The following is a 15,705-nucleotide window of genomic DNA, read 5'->3' on the forward strand; positions in this document are numbered from 1 at the left end:
CTCTAATAAAATGTAATCCTATTATATGGTTCCCACTAGAGGGCAACAATAATAAAGGTTTCCCTAATAACATGAGCAGACCAAACCCAAATGGAAAACAGCTCCTCCGGTCAAGTCCCACACTTGTACATATATCCTCTCATTAACCCAATTGCTGTTGGGCCACATTACACCGACAGGCCTTCGAGATTTAGCCATGATGGCGAGGCAAGAGTTAAGTCAAACAAATGTGTTTCATCAAACTGCAGTTTGGGCTGCTCTGCATAAAGGAATTGAAGGGGGAGGATGAGGAGGAGTGAGGGAATGTGTGCGGGTGGGAAGTTGGAAGCAGAGCCCCGAGGAAACCAATCAGAACTTCTCCACCCTCCCTTCCTGTGTCAAAGCCACCGGGGTCTCAGGTGTGTGTTACATGAGCTAATACCTCCCAAACTTGATTGTTTGTGTTTGAGTAATCAGAGTTTTGTAAATTAACATTTCGCAAATGATAGTCCTATCATTGGTAAACAAAATCACAATATAGGAGAGGAACACCACAAACTAGAAATCACATGATAAGACTTAGTAAACCCCAAATGATTATGGAGTTTAATTCTTCCTCTTGGGCCAAATGAAATTAAATATTTCTTAGTAGTAAAGTTACAAAAGCTGGAATGTCATCAAATCAGCTTCTTTACAAACAAACTCTTTGCACAGACATTTTTGCTTCACTTTTTTTGACTAATATTAGCAAGAAATGAAAATCGCTCTGCTGGAAAAGGACATAAACACAAACTCTCATATTTATATGATTTGATAATGTAATGAATGAGTTATTCCGCTCCGCAGCTATCTCACATTAATGCAGTAAAATATTTATCAGAAGTGACAAGGTGAGTGAGAGTATCAATCATATTCTCAAGACAGCTTGAGTTATTAAGTGAGCCAAATGTAACAGTATTACAAAACCCAGAATAACAAAGTTATTTATCTCTCTCTCTCTCTGCATGTTTGTATGTATGTGTATGTGGTGTTTTGTGTGTGTGTCTGTGTTTATGTGTCTGACAGCATCAGACAGAGAGAGTGTCGCATGCCTTCCTGTTCCTGTACCACCCTCCAACCCCAGAGCCGCAGACTCAAGGCAGTTTCCAGAATCAAACAATTTCACGCAGCTACTGGAGGAGGAAATGAACTGAGCCCAGAGCAATAATAAAATTATACAAATGTTATTACAGACTCGCCTGCTACTGTCCTACTTTAATTCAAATTTGGGCACTCCAGGCGGTGCTGGTGGCAGAGACCTTCCTGAATAAATCAACATTAGCTTACGTCTAAATTATTAAGGAAGTGGGAGACTTTCTTGTTTATAGTATGAATTATTAAACAAGTGTTTAACGCTGTTTTTCTTCACGAATCCCCAAATATTAATTGCTAATGATCTTTAAGGTGTGTGTTTTATCTTTTGCCCTCTCTGTTGTATGCTGGGAATTGAAAATCCAAGTTTTCAAGTTACAAGAAATCTGTTCTCTGTTAGATTAGTGTGAGATGCACTTTGAGATATCATTTCCTGGCATCTGTATGGTGTGCAAATAAATCTATGATTATAACAATATTGCCCTTGTATAGCTTTTGTTACTTTTTGCAATGAATGTGAAAATAAATTAATGAATTATAGAGGCAGCCACTATGACAGCTATACATTATTAGTTTTCTGTTTAATGTCTTGCTGATAAGCTATTTGGGATACTGACGAACACAGCTGAAAAATTGTTGGTCTATTATTTGCTATTACTTTTTATTTGCTTTTTCTATTTAAGATGTCCGCAGCAACCTTTTGGAAGTTTGGTGACTTCATTTGTCTAATGCAATCTCACAATTTGATTGGCACTTCTCTGATTCACTTGAGGGTGTGAAAATTGTTTAAATGTTTTGTTCTGCATGTACAGAATACAATTTACTCTTCATCACCAATATGAAAAAAATAAGGAAACCACATTTCCTACCCAAAAGAGACTGCTACCCTCACCTGTCTTTCTCTGTTTAATCTACAGATGAGCACGGGCAGATAAATACAAGCCCAGAGAGCCCATTCCAAATAATCTGTCCCAAGAGGAAATAGTCAATGCATGAAACATCATTTATGTACGCATTTATTTGGGCTATAAAGATGATTAAGAGGAGCTGAGAGGGAGCTGGCCTCGAGCCACTGGAGTCTCAAGGGACACAGGCAGCATGCCTGCAGGTAAAGAATGGAACTGCTGAGAAAATCAGAGCTGTCCTTTTTCAACTCCAGTGGGCACCGAAGAGTCAACAGCAATAGTTTAGCAGCTTCATCTTAAACACAGAAAAGTATTGGGAATGCCATTCAGTTAAGGCAGTTGTATCCCAAGACTTTTTCATACTACTCACATAAAATGGTAAAAATGCGGAATTACAAAAGGCTGACAAAAGCAGTATTTTACTGTTAACTTGCTCGGGTTCCTATTTGATTACCGGGTCCCTTTTATGGGGCTTTATGAAACACTTGATCCTCCTGTGTAGTTCTGAATTAATGGCCTGGACCAGTCGCAAATGAAATGCAGCTCAGACTGAATAAAACTGACTTGTGCCTATACCAATAGTGTAATCTGTACATCCAAGGCTCATGGCTGCCCTCCCCTGGAGAAATACAAATGGGAGCAGTGTTACACAGTAGGCGATTCACACTGTGGCCAGTAGGTGATGCCGTTGTCACATATAAATGTTGACGTGACTGGAGGGGGTGGGGGGAGTTGGTCTATGTGGGAATAAAAACAATTTTGATTTAGTGTCTGAATTACACTGGTATTCAAGCCTTGTAAATGCAATATAGTTGCGACATGTAGACAACTTCAGCGACTGCAGCAGGATCAGAGGGCCTGATCATTTCCTCCACATTCCAGAAAAGGATTGAATAGTTCTTTTAGCAAAGGAAATAAAGTGTAGACATAACAGATCACCTCTATTTCCAATCACAAAGTGGTATCATTGCCTGTGCTCTCTGTTGATAGAATGAGATTACATGGAGCTTTCCTCAGTGACTTAACTCAGGGAACACACACTGTGGACATTTATCTGGCCATAGGGAGACATAATCCAAAGGTAGATGAGCCAATCCATCACTCCTCTGCCCAGTGCCGAGCACATATGACCAGAAACAAGTGTCTCAAGTGAAAAACCATGGAGGTATGGTCACTACAGACCTCTTAATAATACTGTATTTGGAAGTTGCAGTGCACCTGTGCAACTATTCTGTTTGCATGTTTCTCAACATTAATAAATAAAAAGACAAATCAAAGATAATTCATTAACAATGACATCAGAAAAATTGATAATACAAAACTTTATTATTTCAAAGAAATATCTTGTACATCTTGTCAAAGTTCCAGTTTGTGAGCACAGAAACTGGAGACTATTGAACACAAAATCAACAACACAGATCAGCCAAATATCCTATCAATAAATAAATAACTAATTATGATCGATAGAAATGCATACCGCGATAAGTGGTACAAAAGTCTACATCTATGAAATAAAACCAGCTAAATCTCACAATTTTATGAAGTAAAAATATAAATAAAAAAATCCGTGTGCTAACTGCAGATGGATTTTTATAAAAACACACTGTTTCCATAACAATGAACCAGTTGTTTCCCTGACTAATGCACTGAAAATAGAGAGCAATGTAATACAACGCTGGTAATAAAGCTTGTCAGAGCTGTCTTACATTGTTTGGGATCTGTAATGTGCTTAATGATCACAAGGAAGATCTCTGCTTTTACTACATATGCAGTACATGGACCAAATGTGACACTAATCCAAAAATAACAAGGCTGCATTTTCTTCTTCACTTCTCCAATTCAGCGTGATGACCCCACATAATTGTTTGACCCAGCACATATTTCCTCAACACAATGTATTGGCGGTGCTCTCATTCTAGAGAATGCAACGTGCACCACATGCCAACACTGCCAGAGATTCATTCAGGGAGGGCCTCGGGAAGAGTATTGAACAGGCTGCAGATGTTTGTGGGATTGAGGGATTGAACATCATATTAGCTTTATGGCAATGAAAGTAACACAGCCCTGTTGGGTCGTGGACAGAAATCATATTCTGCTTTGAGGGTAAATTCTTTCGAGGGGGGGACAGGCTTAAGATGGATACTCCAAAGTTTGATTGTCATTCTGCTCTACAAATTGGTCTCCATTTCCAGTGCACGTGATAGTCATACAGAGGACAACACTTCTCCCGTCGAGTCCTGGAAAGGATCTTTTTTCTCATATTTCTCCAGATCGATGGTGTGGATGGAGCCTGGCTTGATGCTAATGTCGTCCGTCTCCACCTCCCTGTATTTCCCTGATAAGTCCTTCTTAAACACTTGTTTCAGCCTCTTCTTTATCTCAGGGTCAGGACAGTACAGGTACTCATACAAGCCAGCAGCCAAGATGCCCCCCAGAATGGGGCCCACCCAGTACACCTGCCATAAACAGCAAGACAAACAGCTTAGTTAGACATGTGGCTAATGAGTGCCTCATTAGAGACCGGTAAGGTCGGTGTCTGCAGTGTCAAACATTTCCCACCAAGGAAAGACATTTCTGTATATGTCAGACACGGTGACAGAGTTACACTGTAAAAAAAATCATGCAGGAATTTAGTCCAACCAATTACGTTTTTTACCATTCAAAATATAATTTACTAACAAATAAAAAGAAGATTTCTACTTTTGATTTTGACCTTTGTCTTGCAAACTTGAGATGAACAAATATACTACTGAGAGTGCACTCAACTCATTAAATTAAGTTTTTTTTAAAGAGATATATGGTCATTATTATATCATTATTTTAGCAGACTGACCTTTATGCTAAATGAAAATTAACAATTCAAACTGAAGAAATGAAAGCAAACCTGTTTGTACGATTTGTTAGTGTGACTAAACAGATGTTGATTCAACTTCAAATATTGAGTTTATTAAAGGTTAGTTTTACATAAACACATAAAACAACTTTAAGCGTATTATTGATCCTAAATTGAGTTGATTCGCCTTTTTACGGCAGCAGGGGAACATACATTTTTTTGTTGAATAAGCGTGAACCTATTTACAGTGTACCCACCCAGTACATCCCCCAAAACTGTCACACACACTCAACATGACACCAGGCTGTCTGCAAATAGCTCAGTGGAAATAATTGCCTGGATACAAAAATTCAGTGCTAATGTTATTTTACACCTTGTTCAGTGACAGCTTATTATGTAGCTGGAGTTGAACAACCTGTGAATTTGTGATACCATGACATGTCATCGATTGCATGGATTCATAAATTCAGGGGTCAAATAAAGTTCTTAATGAGCATTTAACCTTCCTCCTTGAGGTTACGCAATTGTGGTGTAAGTGAAAGATTATTCTTTGACTGTGGTCTTTAGTAAATACCTGTTCATACTGTTTTTGGTGCTGAAAATGTGACATTCAAATAACTACCAACTTATTCTGCAAATTATTTCAGGACATGTCGACATGACATTGTGACATAACCTTTGAGCCATTGAGTTTTTCTGTTACACGAAGGTGCACATATTCACAGACACTTTCAGGAGTTATATTTTGCCCGTACAAAATTCAGAAAGTAAGATTATCCTCTTAGGAAAGTATCTCTTACCCAGTGGTTCTCGAAGTTAAGTGTGACTATTGCAGGCCCAAAGGAACGAGCAGGGTTCATGCTGGCTCCTGTAAAAGGAATCTAAAAGACAAATAATTGCATTGTTATCAGTTGAAAGGGTGAAATATCCTGGTTGTGCATTATACTAACATCACAGATACATGTTAGGTATGATGATGTCTTATTTTGACTTACACAAAGTGTCTTATCTGGATGAATACACAGTACATACTGTAATTCATGAATTTGCTAAATAGACCAAGGGAGAATTCAGTTGAGCAGTGCGAGAGATAACATCTATTTCCCTGTGCATTAATTTGCTCTGCAGGGTTCAGGAAGCCCCCAGAGATTGGTTGCCATGCAATGCCAGCCTCCATTAAAGATGTGCATGTGGGTGTGAATTGCTGCAAAGCATACATTATGACATGTTGAGGAATAGATGCTTGATGCACCTGCTCTTTTTTAGCTCGAGAAGCATGCTCTTGGAACTAGCCTTGTTCTAGACTTCTTTAATGTTTGGTGTTATGTGATCTTCAGATTAATCTGTGTTTCACTGCTGGGGCATGGGAGCGCTGGAGGAGTCAGCTGATATGTAGATGGGGTTGCAGAAGATTTCTGAGGCTGTTCTTTTGTGTTTAAAGTTTTATGTAACTGTTTTAATGTAAGTTTTCTGTGAATACAACATTGTCAGGTAACCTTGTTACCCTGACTGCTTACTGCAACTTACTGCAAATAAGTGTCCGATGGCTACAGCAAAGCCAATGGCCAGGCTTGCAGAGCCACCGAGGTCTGCGCGTTTGGGGTCACAGGTGGCGAAGACAGTGAAGACCAGTTCAAATGTGATAAGGAGCTCCACAAGAAGGCCGTGTCCCAGTGAGATCTTGGAGTTTACCTAGGAAGAAACATATTCTTTATAAATGATAAGAAAACGTATCTTGCGCACAAATTAAATATGAGCCACATTGATTTCTTACTGTGGTCACACCGAGGGACCCTCGAAGAGCAGCAGGTGTGACTAAGTAGAGAATCCCAGCTCCTGTTATAGCTCCCAGGCACTGAGCCACCACATAGAACATAGCTTTTGCCAGGCTCAGCTTTCTAGTTACAACCATAGCTGCAGTAACGGCGGGGTTAATGTGTCCACCGCTGATGTGGCCAAAACATTGCACCATAGTGGCAATGCTGAGGCCGAAGCAGAGCGAGATAAGGACTAAGTCAGCTGGGGGAGGCTTCTCTTCCCCTGCAGCCCAGTTGATGGTGGAGCCCAGGCCGAGAAGGACAAAGATAAGAGTGGCCAGGTATTCTCCAGACACAGCCTTCCAGAAGTCCTTGGTCCAGATCCCTTTAAATGCCACCATTATGCTCTGACAGTTACACCAGGACAGGAACCTCCTGGCACAAAGAATAATGAGAAAAATTATTAGCCTACTTATGTATTCCGGGTGTGTGCATGTGGCTGGAAATGTACTGAACCCTATCAAGATTGCCTGTGGACAAAACATTTATAACTCCACTAGGGATTTAAGCCAGTGACTTTCCATGACAAAATGCCATACAGTGCATTCTTTAAACATTGTGTATACAGCCAAAGCATACAACATTTAATTGCTGCCACTCATTGAACTTTACTCAGGATGGGAGAATAATGTATATCTTTAGAATATTAATGCTAAAGAGAATAAGATTTGCATTAATTAAAATATCTCGTAACTGTAAATTGAGAAAAATGTTGAAATTAAAACTAAATAACCTTACATTTGTTCAGCAAAGCTCCAGGAGAGAGAAAAACAACAACATGCATTAAGTTCAGTCATTTCTGTTACGGAATCAAAAGCTGAAACTTACCAAATGCAATCACTTCGGTCTCTCTCTGTCCCCGTTGTGTGTGATATGTTTTCTTTCATAGGTCCTGGTGATTTATTCAACCAGCAAAGACACGTCTTCCTTCATCACGTCTCCTGTACAAGTTATAATAGCTGTACCTGCAGTACTTACTGAAGACACGTTGTGTAAGTGCAGGAGTGGAGCAGAGAGCAGGTCTGTCAGTTGAACATGATCCACACATTGCGCCCTGGGATTGCATCCAGCAGCTTTATTAGGTTACTACCCGAGCATCCCCTCACAGGAATTAAACAGTCTGCATAGGGGGAGGAGCCAAGAGATTTGACTGCTGTGCAAACAGTGGCTCTGTTGCACAAAGTGCGATCACATAGTCAACCTCAGCATCTTAGTCCTGAAAACTTTAAAAAACATACTGGGGTAAGTACAAACTTTACAAACATTGAAAGTGCAGTCTCATTCTTTCAATTAAAATTTTGTCAATTTAAAAACTTGTTGCCCATATCAAATTAACCTGGTCAAAAACTCTCTTACAATAATAAGCTATGGTCCTTCTAAAATACTTTTAGAATGCCTGCTATTATAGAATTATTTTTGTGAATAATAAAGATTATTAATGATAAAGAGATTCAGGGAAGCATATAAAATCAAATATTTTAGAAAATCTTTGGACTACTTGTACTTTACTTGACTATTCCCATTTCAGGCAACTTTATACTTCTATTCCATTACATTTTATTGGGAAATATTTTCATTCTTTCATTTCATTGCATCTATTTGCAAAACATTTTTTTCTTGTTGTTTTTTACAGATATTTATCTTTGCTAGTTATTTCACAAATTACATATTTTTTTTTAGAGAAAACACAGAATCATCACATTTTAATTTATGATACATGCTATAGTTATATAAAAAAAAACCTCAACTAGCTGCAACATTAAAATGCTACTTAAAAGTAAAGTTATCAAGAGTAACAATGCAAAAATATGTGTCAAAACATAAATATCTGAAAGGGACCGTACTTAATAACAAGGACTTTTACTTGTGATACTTTGAGTACATTGTTGCTAATACTTTTGAAAGTTGGACTAGAAGTGGGGTATTTTTAAATGATGGTACTACTACTGTGACCTTTTCAGCCTGCTGATAATATACATTAGTGCACATCTCTCTCTCACACACAACTGTCTAGGAAGAGTAAAATAATATAATTTGTTTGAATTCCTTCAGTTAGTCCTGATGACGAGGGCCAGTTAAAAAATAGGGGAGTCAATGCTGCTTTGTTTTTGTCCTTTTGAAAATCACCTCACTGTTGAGACAAGACTCTTGTCATTGCACAACAAGGTGACTTTGAGGATTAACCACAACAAAGACCTGATTCACCATTCTGTTGTTCGGAGGATGGGTAACAGCCCCTAAAACCATAAGCCTTAAAGTTTACTTCCGCGTTAACAGAGAAGAAAACCAAATTCCACATTTCTGTCTTGTCTGGATTTTGCTCAACTGTTTGAACATTACCAAACACAGGCACATACTGTCCACACAAGCGTACACATATACTATTGTTCCCCATTATTTCTCTTTGGATAAGAAGATAAGCATGTTATCTTTATGGTTATCAAACTTGCATATGTTTATTGGATGAACACAGATAACGTTTTCATCAAAGATATTCCTTCTGAATTAGTGTGACCTCTTGATGAGAATAAATAACTGGTTAAAATAAGTGAGTAAGTAAATAAATATATATAATGAAATCACTACAATCCTATATATTAAGAATATGTAGGCCTTTTACAGTAATTGCTTTGATTTTGCTGCTTAATAACTTAAAGATCCGGTGTATTCAAGGCTGTTTCATGAAGGACAAAAAATTAAGGTCCTAAATAAAAAAAATAAAAATCTTTTTTCTTTTTGGGTTTTAATACTTGCATTTAATTAACGTCACTGCGATCGAGACATCTGCTCTAAATTAGTAGTAGTAGAGGCAATTCACTTTTAATAGCTTGATAATCTTTCATTCAAACCACCAGAAGAGTTGTGCATTGACTCTTTCTGGATGAAACTGGTCAAAGTGACTCATAATAATTTAAATACTTAGGTTTTACATTTTATTTTAGAGTTGACATGTTGTGAATTCAATTTTTAATCAGTGCACTGTTGTAGCATTTTCTCTTTTTTTCCCTAAAAAGATATCATGAACCATCTCTAGAGTGCTTGTTTTTTGTATTTTACAGTTATGTCAACAGAAAATGAATATTTTTAACCAAAGGTATTTATGGTGGCACTTCAACAAGCCATCAGCCTTAGGGTTTAGTATTTTGGAAAATGTTGTTGAATTGATCAGCATTTGTAAAAACTGGTCACTAAGTACATCTTTTTTTTTTCTACACTTCTATAAAATTAGATTCACACTATTTGTAAGTTCATACATTTTTCAATTGCCATCATTCACTATCACAACTATAATACTGGCTTTATTTTCTTTGATTGAAGAAGAGGTTCGACACTGATGATTACAAAATATTGGCAGAACATAGGATTATTTCTAATTGGATGTAAACAATATCTGCATTTTCACTTTAAGGAGATATTTGACACAATAGTTTTGTAAATTGTCAAATATATGTTCGCATTGTATTGTGTAATTTCCTTGTTATCAGAAATGAATAATAAAAAAACTTAATCAAGGCAGGACCCTTACAAAATATATTTGTTATATTATAGGGAAATAAGAATATATAAAGTGAACAAAGAATGAGAACCACAAGAGTGGTGAAAACACAAACGCACTGATGAGACCTTGTTATACTGCATAAAAATAGCCCATAATCACCGTTGTCATCTTTAATTATACTACCATTTAGGAAAAAAGTGGCTCATCTAAAATCCTGCTAATAATATTTCAGGATCTTGGTCACATTTGGATACTAGGTGCTGGTGATACTGAAAAAAACATGTTTATATGGAATAGTCCATGACCCTCGACTGCACATGTACAATGAATAACAAGCATTGACCATGGAACAATGTCATTTTGTGAGACACAACTTAATGATGCATTCACTGACTATGTAAGTGACCTTGCTCTGAAAGGACATTCCCTGGAGTTTCCATGTGTTAATATATTTCATGTGTTAATATATTTCTTTGAGATCCTTCACGCTACTTTGGGCAAACACAATAGTTCTGCTCCCCATCAAGTAACATGAAGGTCAAGAGGAAAGAGATTTTGAGATAACATGTTATTTGTGTTAATCTTAATTGAGATGCAGTATTACTGTAGTTTTAAAGTCAATAGTGTAATTCAATGACCATGAAAATGTGGTGACCTACGTTTATCCTTAATGTGAGCATAAACATATTCACTCACATTTACACACAAGGGTGATCCATCACATGTATGCAATAACATGCAAAATCTCAGTTACATTTACTAATTAATAGATAACCTATTTGTTGTACTGCAAGCACAAAAGTTGGCCAATACTTACCTTTTGCCCTGGGTAGTTCACCTGCTTTTTTTGGGAAGGGCATGGAGGTGGCAGACGTTAACTTCTAAAGTTTCAACACGTGGAGGTTCCTGCAAGGATCTTATGAATGCATACTGCAAACAACTGCACCCCAGTCTTGCAGCAACCTGATCCATCCTGTGATACCATAATTTACCAGAGGGAAATATTTCTGTCTTTTCCAGAAGAGATTTTGCGGTCTCAGTCTGGATGTAAAGACATGCTCCTCGGGAAGAGGATCAAGACATATTGTTGTTACTCATCACTCTCCACTTATGCCAGGGGGTATCCTCTTGCCTGCCAAGTCAAAAACAAGACCATAAGCAGTGACAGCACCGCTTCGCGGTAACTCGGAGTTGCTATAGCAACACCAAGATTCTGCCGACAACCGCTAAACAAACATTTTTGTTTTGAAAAGTAAAAACATTAAAGTCTATATAAAAGCGCACAGACATTCATATACACTGCTCAAAAAAATAAAGGGAACACTTAAACAACACATCCTAGATCTCAATGAATGAAACATTCCAGTTAAAAATCTTTATTCATTACATAGTGGAATGTGTTGAGAACAAAATAACATGATCAATGGAAATCAAAATCATTATCCCATGAAGGTCTGGATTCAGAACCATACTCAAAATAAAAGTGGAAAAATCAGATCACAGGCTGATCCAACTTCTGCGGAAATTCCTCAAGACAATCTTGGTGTTCTCTGGCAAATGCCAATCGCCCTGCATGGTGTTGGGCTGTAAGCACAGGCCCCACTTGTGGACGTCGGGCCCTCGTACCACCCTCATGGAGTCTGTTTCTGACAGTTTGAGCAGAAACATGCACATTAGTGGCCTGCTGGAGGTCATTTTGTAGGGCTCTGGCAGTGATCCTCCTGTTCCTCCTTGCACAAAGGAGCAGATAGCGGTCCTGCTGCTGGGCTCTTGTCCTCCTACGGCCCCCTCCATGTCTCCTGGTGTACCGGCCTGTCTCCTGGTATCTCCTCCGTGCTGTTGACACTGTGCTGACAGACACAGCAAACCTTCTTGCCACAGCGTGCATTGCTGTGCCATCCTGGATGAGCTGCACTACCTGAGCAACTTCTGTGGGTTGTAGACACCGCCTCATGCTACCTCTAGAGGTGAGGGCACCGGCAAAATGCAAAAGTGACCAAAAATCAGCCAGAAAGGACGAGGACAGAGAAATGGTCTGTGGTCACCACCTGCAGAACCGTTCCTTTATAGGGGTTGTCTTGCTAATTGCCTCACTTCCACCTGTTGTTTGTTCCATTTGCACAACAGCAGGTGAAATTGATTCACAATCAGTGTTGCTTCCTAACTGGACCTGTTGATTTCCCAGAAGTGTGATTGACTTGGAGTTACATTGTGTTGTTTAAGTGTTCCCTTTATTTTTTTTGAGCAGTGTATGTATATTATTTTTTATCAGAAAGTTTTGGAAAATAATCGTTCTTATTAACTTTTAATAAACTAGAACGTAAGATGGGAAGTCCCGCGAGAGTCAGGGTTGAGTGTTCGCGACGTCAGTTGATGAACTTGGCTAACACAGGTAGGTAGCCTGTTCTAGTTGAATGGAGGTCGGAAGTGAAAGTTTGCATAAAGATCACGAATTCCTACGAACACGGACCACCCTGCAATCCCCAACCGTGTAGTAGACAAAATAGAGGAGCAGGCTAACAGCAAGACTCCCCAGCATTGTCACTTTCATGACGACTAGGAGTATTGGGATGGAACATGTGCCCTGCTCCACGCGACCCACGCCGGCAGGACCAGCTGCGGAGGAGTAGTGGAACTAGTGCTGCCTTTCATCAGCCAATCAGCCTGTGATGGACCATGGCACTCTATGCGGAAGGAAATACTCGGCCAAGAAGTATGAATAGCAAATGTAACCATTCACTCACCATGGTTAACAACAATATACGTGCCAGGAGGATGCGCGGTTGTGTTGTGCCTGCAGACATTTTCCTCACGAGGGTTGCCGGTTTTTTAAATAAACCGTGTTTCTAATACCTGGGTGAAAGCTACACAACTATTCCTAACACTTGGTGTTAGTGCCGGACATGAATATGCCATTAATGGTGGTCTGATTAGAAGTTAAGGAACAAGAGTGGCTCAAAACTAAGTAATGTCTTCAGCGAGGGACGGCTCAAGAGCGGCATGCATGGGAAAACCGAGACTATGTGCGGCCTTTGATGAGGAGGAAGCCCTTGATGCTTTTGCCATGAACAACAACAGATGCGTTGCCTTGCTGAGACATCAACTGGTGAGTTGATTCTGCCTTTCTTCACTCTTATTTTGCGTGTGCTTGCGGTGGAATGAGCAGGTGAAATGCATCAGCATGACAAAGGTCAACAATCACTGTGTAGTGGAGGCTTAGATGATAGTAATGCTGTATCTGGTTTGTTGATAATCACAAAATGAACAGGCTAATGTTGATTGGTCCACTGGTGTCCGGTTTGTTTATTTATTTTGCAGTGACTAGTAACTGAGTAGCACCCAGGAAGCCACTGCACTGAAAAAGTACAGAACCATAAGAGTGCTTTCATAGCAGAGGGATTTCTTTTTATTATTTCTTTTAATTAAAGAAAACAGTAAAAAGTCACCGTATGCATAATTTTGTCAATTATGCATGCATACAGTTCTATTTACAGTGGTAAATATGGCCAGTAGGCTCGCTCATGTTACATTGAAATCTAAATCGGCACACTATACACACTTGAATATTAATGAGCTACATCGTTTAAAACAGTTACTCAGTGTCGTGTGGAGTTCTTTTCCTGGATCCTGTTTCAATAGTTCCTCCAGGCTTCACACACACCAGAGGAGTCCCTTCTTTACTAATTACGAACAAGCCTAAATTCTTCAGATTTGCATGTGTTTAAACTACAGTTGAGTCAATTAATGTTTGTTGATACAGTAAGAGTTATGTTTGATTATTATTATTAAGGTTGTTGAGTTTCAAGTGATGTAATTTGATGACAGACGCCGTATTCCTGTACGGTTGTTATAACAGTCTCGGATGAATCTGCGGAGAAATGTTCTGCCATTCTTCACGGAACAGCTGCTCTTTGCTGCAGGGGTTTTGCTGTTCTTCCTTCCACTTTAAAATAGGTGTTGTAAGTCAGGGTACATATTACTTGTCCAGGTCATAGTTTTTCACTTATTTTTTTCTTCAAAATCTCTTGTGGGATTGATGCTTATTTGGGATCATGAAAAGTCTCTCCTGCCAAGTTTCTTGAGACTGGGAGTTATTGCTTCCTTCAGCATCGTAGTATGAACTTTCACTCCCATCTCCTTGTTTAATGTTTAGCGCTGTGCAGTCAGTATGTTGATTTTGGCCAAATGCTGGCCCCAATCAGCAGTACTTTATTTTGTGCTGCCAATATTCATCAGAATTCTTTTCATGGTCTTTTGATAAAGTTTAATCTTGCATTTTGAGCTGTTTTGTAAGTAATGGTTCTCTTCTTGGACACGATCCATAGAGGTTGATTTAATGCCATTTCCTTTGTGCCATCCGGGCAGTCACTGAAACACCAGTTTCCACAGATAATCCCCATGCACTGTTTTTCAAAGCAATGCAAATACAAATGGAAAATGGCACATTGCGTGTTTCTTCATGTTTGAGAATGGTCGCTGGGCCTTCTGTTTGGTTCTTCCTGTACCTCCTAACCACTGCTGCAACTGTGTTTTGGCTCCGTCTTTTTCAAGTTTCACCATCTGGTTTCTCACTTGTTCAATCAATTCCTTACCATTGCATCAGACACAGCCCAGAACAAAATTGAGCAGTCTGTTCGCTGGTTCCTTTATAATTTTGTTCATTCCACTTAATTGGAAAATGCATGTGGTAATCACATTTACGGCCATGGTCACAGATTTTTGTTGCATTGAGGTTTCACTTTGCACCCATATTTCCAATAAAGTCTATCTAACCTGTTTCTTATACATGAAATCAAATACACTTCAACTAATACAATTATTGTGAGATGATACATGTTTGAATTATTTAACATTTTAGTGATATTGCACAGATCTCTATTCACTTTTGTTGTTTACTGTCATTACAAATATGCCAACATACAATCAAATAATAAAAATATTTGAAAAATTATTATGACATTTGGTCAAGCATGCAGTGGCAATCCATTAGAAGTGTGTCATATTGTATCGTTCACGATAATATCAATATGATTTTGAATCTGATATAAAAACCTCATATGATGATAATGGCAATTCTCTAACTTGTTATGCAGCGTAGCGGGGTGATGTACATTACATTTGTAACTTATACACTAATATGAAAACATAGCTGAGAATATCTATATTTCAGTGTTTCAGAGCTCTTGTTGTTGTTTATAAACAAAATAGTTTTCATTTAGTTTTTACTAAATATTTGAAGGCTAATTGTTACTTTTACGCTGACATAACTCTGATTTTGTTGCAACTATATTTTCAAGAAATTCATAATACAATATTTTTTTGTAGTTTGTTGTAACATCCAGAATATCGTTATCACAGATATACCCAGACATTTGGTAATATTATCTTATGACCATATCACCCAGCCATACAGTCCATACCAAAGGACTGTTTCTTTATACACAGCTACAAAGATGACAACCTCACATGATCAATCCCAGCTGTAACCCTGGGGGGATTTACCAAAGGCAGCACAAGCAGACGGTCTCTGGTAGCAAACAT

At 38.6% G+C, this 15,705-nt stretch overlaps 1 protein-coding gene across 2 annotated transcripts; it reads right to left on the bottom strand.

The window, feature by feature from the left end:
- Positions 1–3,328: 3,328 nt before the first annotated feature.
- Positions 3,329–7,654, bottom strand: aqp4 (aquaporin 4). 2 transcript variants are annotated; one of them, XM_069692039.1, is made up of 5 exons: positions 7,494–7,654; positions 6,623–7,040; positions 6,376–6,540; positions 5,649–5,729; positions 3,329–4,471 (listed from the first exon to the last, which is right to left on the bottom strand). In XM_069692039.1, exons 1-5 carry the CDS (start codon positions 7,550–7,552, stop codon positions 4,220–4,222), a joined length of 975 nt encoding a protein of 324 aa, XP_069548140.1. In that variant the 5' UTR covers positions 7,553–7,654; the 3' UTR covers positions 3,329–4,219. The 2 variants fall into 2 exon arrangements, with proteins under 2 accessions (XP_069548140.1, XP_069548141.1); XM_069692040.1 differs by lacking the exon at positions 5,649–5,729.
- Between the last annotated feature and the right edge of the window lie 8,051 nt (positions 7,655–15,705).

Source organism: Brachyistius frenatus, unplaced genomic scaffold, assembly GCF_029030835.1.
Source record: "Brachyistius frenatus isolate BFR_SWC_R1_liver_20210118 unplaced genomic scaffold, ASM2903083v1 Contig_12, whole genome shotgun sequence".
In the NCBI taxonomy this organism is placed as follows: Eukaryota; Metazoa; Chordata; class Actinopteri; family Embiotocidae; genus Brachyistius; species Brachyistius frenatus.